Here is a 7284-nt window from a genome sequence, read left to right as displayed (position 1 = left end):
TCAGCGTTTAAGGAGACTGTTGCTACGTATTATTCACGTAAAATAATTCAACTAGGATTATACAGTTGAAACTAATAACAGATATCCATACCAAAGTAGCAGAAAGAACATGAGTAGAAAAACATGGAGCAAAGCAACATCTCAAGCTAAACCATTGGTCATGATTATTTTTGTATTTAAAAAACATTTTTGAAAAAAATTAAATTTTTATTTATTTATTTTTCTTCAAATTAATATATTTTTTAATTATTTTAATACACTGATATTAAAAATAACTTTTTAAAAACATCAGCAAAGCACATCTTGGGCTAAGCTCACATTCTTCACCAGCGGCACTACAGGGGCTTTGCCCCACCATTTTCTTGCACATTATTGACTGGAGTTGTGGTGCCACTTCTCTTGCTGGATTGCCCGGTGAGTGTCCTGCCCATGAATCTTCCTGCTTTGCCCAGGCCACTGCCAACAGCTCCGAGGCCATTTCCCACAAGCCCGACCCCGGCACCAACACCAGTTCCCACAAGGCCAACTCCAGCACCAATGCCAGTGCCCACCATTCCAACACCTGATCCCAACAGTGATGCTGCCTCATCAAGTGCATCCATTGTGCTCCCTATAACTCCAGCTTCTTTTAGTTTCTTTCGTTCCTCTACAATCTTCTTCTCTTCTTCTAGAGCAACCAACTGCTCTTCCTCGTTAAATTCATGGTACAAGACCTGCAAACCCAACGTAAAATATAAACATAACCAATAACTACAGCACATGAAATAAAAATGACAAGTATAAAGCCTTAAAATGAAAACAGAGCAAAATAACGGACAAAACTATATTGTTCCTCGAAACTATAAAAAATATGTCACGCCTGGGATTCATAGACAGAATCAAGAAACAGTAGAATGGACATATATATGATCCAATTATCACCAGCTGTTCTACTAGTCGAATAAAAAGAGAAAAAAAACGACAAAATAAACTACAATTATGCCATATTTTGTCACCTTAATTGTGATAGTTCCTCTATCCTTCTTATCCTTAACCTTAAAGGTATCAAATGATGATAAGAGTCTCAACTCCACCTCCTTCCAAGTTTCGGCTTCCAGCTCATTTAAAGCTAATTTTGCTCTTCCTAATCTCTTGTCTTGCCCAATGTCCTTATCAAAGACCTGTTAAAGAGAGTTTCATCACATTATTGTCATAAAGGATAATACATGACACTCTTTCAGAAGAGATCAACAATGTCAAAAACACAAGTAGTTGATCATATTTGAGTTCTAGAGAGTAAAAACTAGGTAAAGTTCCATAGAATTAAAAGGGGAGAGAGGATATCTCCATAAACTTTGGCAACTTCAACTGCTTGTTGCATAAAGATAATGGCTGGCATTTCGTAGAATAGCAACACATTAAATCATACAATACCAGCACATGGTAAATGCATGCTTGCATGGATAGAGAAGGATGCATGTATCTGACAAAGTGCAGTTGGGAGAAAGACTAGCAGACATGGATACAGAAGAAAAATTAGAGATGGATGCATGTATTTGACAAAGCGCAGCTGGGAGGACTATGAAGTCACCTGTACATGCATTTACTAAATACAATGGTAAATGTTGTGCTTGCACTTCTGAGACAATTATGTGGCCTAATCTCCCACCCTTCCAAACAGAAAAGAAAGCAGAGACCTCACAGTTTAGGTTCTGAAAATTTCGAAACTCATTCAGTGCATATTTCTAGCATGACAAGTATATAGCTGTCTCAGATCCCCACGACAATTACAATAAGGACCCACATGGAAATGAAATTCAAGCTAGACTGTCAATTATGTCAACAAAACAAAATATAGAGTAAGAGGTGCATGAGAAACTACGCAAGCATTGTTCTAAAAAAGGCAAAATAGAATAACAAGAGCAAAAGGATGAGGCGTATGAGAGATTTAAAACCTCAAGGATAAGCGACTGTGTCTCCTTGTCTTCAGCAATCAAGTCAAATGTTTGATTCCAAACAGGATCGAGGTTATTATCAACAACTTGTGTTTTAACCTTGAACATTGGCCGAGTATATACAACTGCATAAGGATCAGATTTTCCGATCATTTCCATGTTCTTCAAGTCAGTTGCCTTCACCACCGTCACTGTAAGCTTTCCTTGTGGTTTAAGCTCTAATTCGCTGAAAGTAAAGAACAAGAAATATCTTAAGTAAACTAATATCTAAAGTCTCAATCCTCCACTTTATGCTTCTAATGTTTAGACCCAGTCACCCAGGTGTTAAAATGAGGATTTAAGGCAAATATATCAACTTTTTAACATTTACTTTCATGGATTGTTCATAGAAACTTATGATCATAAGATTTTGATTATATTGTCTTTCATAAACTACAGTTCTGTGGTCTGGAACTGTTCAACAGGTATAGATGTAAAGTTGAGTTCGTGATTTTTTTTATATCAGAAATAATTCTTAGGGACATTTTATGGGTAATATTTTGAAATATGTTAAATAGCATCATACAACTAATGCTTGTATGTCATTTGAGCTGCATAATCTTGAAGATAATTGGTTACATTTCTAAAAAACTATTGTCAATTCCAAAATTTTCCAAGCATTGCTAGCAATTCATGACCACAACAGCTATCTAGAGCCAGCAACTCCATGACTGTGAACTCAATCATAATCATGAGCACAATCACAATTTGTGATCAGAACGGCCATTACAGTCATGTGACGCTGGCAACTCCACGGTTGGGAGCACAACAGAAATCACAATTGCAACTGCAACTGTAATTTAGAACATCGATATACATTCATTTCAAACACATTTGAGTACTCAGACAGCCAAAATGTATTAAGAAATATTGTAACAACTCTCAGGAGCAGAAAACAAAAACCATAAAGTTGCTGTTTACCTTGTGTCAACAGGGATACCGCCAAGTGGAACAACAATCCTGTGGGGCCACTGAAGCATATCTGTGACAATTGAATTCACAGTATCCTACCAAATGCAATAAGAGCAGAATAGTGAGTAGGGATGCCAAACTGACAATGAAACAAAAGAACACAAGTTTTGATATAAGGAAGAAAATACTCACATCAATCATATCTGATACTCCGGGAAGGGCTGTTAAGCTTCCACCAACAGCCTTGAGAACATATTCTATCTTCGGCTTTGGCTGATTGATGATACAAGAATTAGTAATTTCTGAAAAAATTATAACTGTAATGATGTCAGCAATTACTTAGTGCATGCATTCATGTAACTAATCACCATCTCCTTTAAACTCAATGTACTAACCAGCTGATGATCATCACTAACAGCCAAATAGAGCATGCTATTGAAGTTAAATAAAATAATGGAACTAACTCATTTCTCGAGTTCAACTACAGTCCTCATCCATATGCAACTCCTTACATTATATCAATAATGTCAAATGAATTCTTGAAATTAATATAAGATTAGTGTATTGTTATACTGTTGGATACAATAACCACTCAAAGAACTTAAAATCTTGGTGAGCTTAATCATTCATTAAATATGATTTCATCGTGACTTTGTAGTGTTCTGTTGTTTGTGTAACCTTCAAGCTGGAACATCCTGAAGGTCCACCAGAAATGATAGTTACATATCTGTTATAAGAAAGAACTTGAATGGAAAAAAGGAAAAAAAAACACATTGAGAGAGACAAGAAGAAGTTGAGGTATCTGATGTCACAGGAACACCAGAAGGAAAAGAGAGGCATGTCCAAGCAATGTGATTTCTATTTCTCCCTCCCATTTCTGTTTCTCTGAAATCTTGCGAGAGCTTTATGATAAAGATATTCCAACAAAGCCTAACTATTTTAGTACAGCCCAAATTATACACGCATATTTCCTATACGTAGAAATCATTCATATTGTCGAAAATCCATCAAAGCCACTTATTTGTTGTACCAGTTTGAGTACCAACCTAAACACCTGCACATCACTACAAAGAAATATATAAAATAACAACCAGATACTTTTAAAAGCTTTAAAAAGATGTACCTCAGCAAGTAGAGCAATAACGAGTGCAGAAATACATGGAATCTCTTCAGCAAGATGGAAGATAACACGGATAACAGTGTAAACTTCAAGATCTTTCAGCTGTAGCATTTTTTCACCATAAAAATATTCAGATAAGTACTCCCTGGAACAAAAAGGATCCAAATGGATGAAGAAAAGTCAAGAGAATTTGGTTATTAGTCAAAGTCATTGATCCACCAACTTGAATGGGTATGGAAGCAACAAGTGCAGCTTCAACGCCTAGAATGATGCTTGGATCACCACACCACCTCAAATCAATATCCATGGTAACTTCACCTTGCTTGAGACTTTGGACACGAATGCCTGCATTGATTTAAGTAATAAAGAAGGAAGTCAAGGAGTGATGCAATATAACATTGTGAAGGCAGTAAATAAGTGCATTTCAATGGTGAAAACATCCGTACTTGATAAATAAAAATATTCCTGGTAAATGCTTGCATGCTGTTTGTTTATTGAAAAATTGCCAGAAATACTTTCTGAAGTCCTATTTAAAAGAATGGCTCCGAGCATTAATTTACTTGAACGCTGTCATAATTGAATGCAATCAATCTCGAGTGACATAATAATACTTCATCAGACACAAGTAGGGCAACAAATGCAACTACATAACAGAAAGGAGCATCTGTTGATTCATACCTTCAATCTTGGGTGGCACAGTTCCAAGAGAAAATTTGTTAAACTTTAAAGAAGTAATTCCTGGGGGTCGATAGTCTTCCAATAGTGGTTCAACAGATTCTTTAACCACCAGTGTAGCTGCCTGTGAACATATTCGGCCAACAATCTCAGGTTTATTATGTCAGGAAAGAAGCTTGTTTTTTAGGCCCATTAAAATTTTACAAAATCTTTGATCTGCACCACTCTCCCTACAACAAATTCTATCTTCCTGTAATTCTTATCAATATACATGGATTTTTATTTTTTATTTTTTATTATTATTTGCTTAAACATGAACAACATTTACCAGTATACATAGATCTTTTTTCTCTAAAAAAAATCGAATTCACAAGAAACCAAAGTGCACTTGAAATTTTTTCCCAATTACACCTAATTGTAAGCAAAAAAATATAATAAGAATTAAAAAAAAAACAAGAATCTTACTTCTGCAACAAAAGGCCATAATTTGCCCAATTGCTTGTTTAGCCATTTCACCTGCAAGATGCGACCAGAGCATGAATAAGTAGTGAACCACGTCCTAACCATGTAACGATGCAGAATGACAACACAACATGAAATTAGAGCTCAAACTCAATTTAAAATACAGGAGTACCTAATTAGACAATATTACAGACCTGTTCAAAAGCAGGAAAAGATATCCAATCAGGAAAATTATCACCACATATTTTCTTCAAATCATCTCTGTTAAGCGACCCGAGAAGTTTTATATCAACTGCCTGCAAACAGAAATTCGAGTTTGCATTTAACTTTCCAAATTCAATGCACCTCGCAGTATTTTCAAGCAACTTCAACGGAACAAATAGTAAAGAGAGAGAAAGGAAAACGACAGGTATCTCAATCAAAATTAACGAACCTTAGCAACTCTTTTGGTGCTTCGGTACTGCATCATGTGTTTCCATCCAGCCATCAACCCGATTCCTAAGATGATCCCGAAAAATATCCCTGAAATCAGCCCCATGTCCCCCGATTCCGAGCACAACTAAACCTAATCCACCCAAAAAAAAAAAAGGAAAACACAGACAAACAAATCAGAAAAAAATAAAATCAAACAGCGATGCATTACGTCCATGAATTGCTATTGTTATTGAATGGAGAGGCTGAGGAGAGGAATTTACAGTGAAGAAATTAGATATCAAAGAAATGGAGGTAGAATCAGTTATGATTGTTTTACGCTAAGATAATAATACTGATGCTGGAATACCCATGAGAGTTTGTTTGTTCTCTCTCTTTTGAAAGTAACGTGTTCCTTTCTTTCCTGAGTGGGGAGACCAAGATGCGAGTATTTAATATCACTCCACGAGAAAAAGAAACACCAATGGAAAAGTAGAGGGAGGGCCAGGTCTGGCGGAGGAAGGAGAGCGGGAGACAAAGCATTGATCTTCTTTATTTAATCTATAACGACCATAACATTCAATTGCCTGCTTTTATTGCACTCCTTCTCCCTCCATAATCCTGTACGTTTTTTTTGGACTTGTTTGGAAATATCTAATAAGATATAGGGATTTTCTACTTCACCCTTGTATTTTATTTTTATTTTATTTTTTGATGGTTTTTGGAAATACTTTTAAATATTATTTTATATTTAAAATTATTTATATATGTGTGTAAATTGTCTTAATGTGTGTCAAAAATAAATTTTTAAATATAAAAAATATATCTTTAAATAAATAACATTTTAAAAAACAACAATAAATATGAGCAAAGTAGCTTTTTAGATTAGGATTGTAGTTTGCCTGGCAACTTCTAGCTTTGTTACGATTGGTGCAGGAGCGGAGGTTGGGGGGCTGACAGGGGCTCGAGTTCTTAAAAAAAAAAAAACAATTAAAATCTAAGTTTTGACCTCTCCTAGTTGTTTTTTTCTAATTTTGGGCCCCTTCTAAATTATTTTCTTGGTTACACCCCTGGATCGGGTACGTAATTGTTACTAACCTGCTCTCTATGGTATATGAATGAAGGTTTTTCACCGAATCCTATGTGATATTAATAATATGTTTCTATTATTGTATTTTAAATTTATTTTCCAATTTAAGATGATAATATTTAAGCCAATATGTATCAAATTAAATAAGTTTCTTGATTAGATTAGAAACAAATCGTCCATATTAAAAATAGAGGATTGGTAGGAGGGTATCTTCTTATAATCCGTTTTCTTCTTCTTTAAGCTCGACTTATCAAATATAATTATTCACTAGCTATTGGTCAAATCAATACAACCTAGAAAACTTAAAAAATAATAATTTAAAATAAAAAAATATATATTTTTAAAAACATGGTTTAATCACGTAAACAAACAAATAAGAATTTCAAGAAAAAAAATACTTGCTATGATGTTTGTGATCATAACACATAAAATTTTTAAAATAATTTTATGTTTAAAAATATATTAAAATAATTTATTTTATATTTTTTTATATTAGTATATTGAAAGTATAAAAAACACTAAAAAATATCAATTTAATGAATTTTTAAATTAAAAATAATTTTAAAAAACATCAAAAGCATAAATAAAAACTCTCTCAAACACCTGTAGACAGGGAATATCATTTATTTACTGGATAAGGG

General features: G+C 34.2%; 1 protein-coding gene across 2 annotated transcripts; it reads right to left on the bottom strand.

The window, feature by feature from the left end:
* Positions 1-267: 267 nt before the first annotated feature.
* On the bottom strand, positions 268-5974 carry LOC105132783 (synaptotagmin-5-like). 2 transcript variants are annotated; one of them, XM_011036479.1, is made up of 12 exons: positions 5894-5974; positions 5576-5707; positions 5337-5438; positions 5146-5196; positions 4684-4804; positions 4229-4350; positions 4009-4107; positions 3078-3158; positions 2895-2980; positions 1935-2160; positions 996-1160; positions 268-713 (listed from the first exon to the last, which is right to left on the bottom strand). In XM_011036479.1, the coding sequence occupies exons 2-12, from the start codon at positions 5678-5680 to the stop codon at positions 336-338; spliced, it is 1536 nt and encodes a 511-aa protein (XP_011034781.1). In that variant the 5' UTR covers positions 5681-5707; positions 5894-5974; the 3' UTR covers positions 268-335. The 2 variants fall into 2 exon arrangements, with proteins under 2 accessions (XP_011034781.1, XP_011034774.1); XM_011036472.1 differs by having other exon boundaries at positions 5838-5925.
* Positions 5975-7284: the final 1310 nt, after the last annotated feature.

This window comes from Populus euphratica, unplaced genomic scaffold (assembly GCF_000495115.2).
Source record: "Populus euphratica unplaced genomic scaffold, PopEup_1.0 scaffold2.1, whole genome shotgun sequence".
In the NCBI taxonomy this organism is placed as follows: Eukaryota; Viridiplantae; Streptophyta; class Magnoliopsida; order Malpighiales; family Salicaceae; genus Populus; species Populus euphratica.
This window is presented reverse-complemented; position numbering and strand designations above follow the sequence as displayed.

Excerpts from the sequence above, each read along its gene's own strand:
- LOC105132783 (XM_011036479.1), bottom strand. The coding sequence starts at position 5,680 with ATGGGGCTGATTTCAGGGATATTTTTCGGGATCATCTTAGGAATCGGG. Across the intron at positions 4,805-5,145 it reads TATGGCCTTTTGTTGCAGAA|GCAGCTACACTGGTGGTTAA; the intron begins GTAAGATTCTTG and ends ATATGTTCACAG. Across the intron at positions 2,981-3,077 it reads GAGTATCAGATATGATTGAT|GATACTGTGAATTCAATTGT; the intron begins GTGAGTATTTTC and ends TGCATTTGGTAG.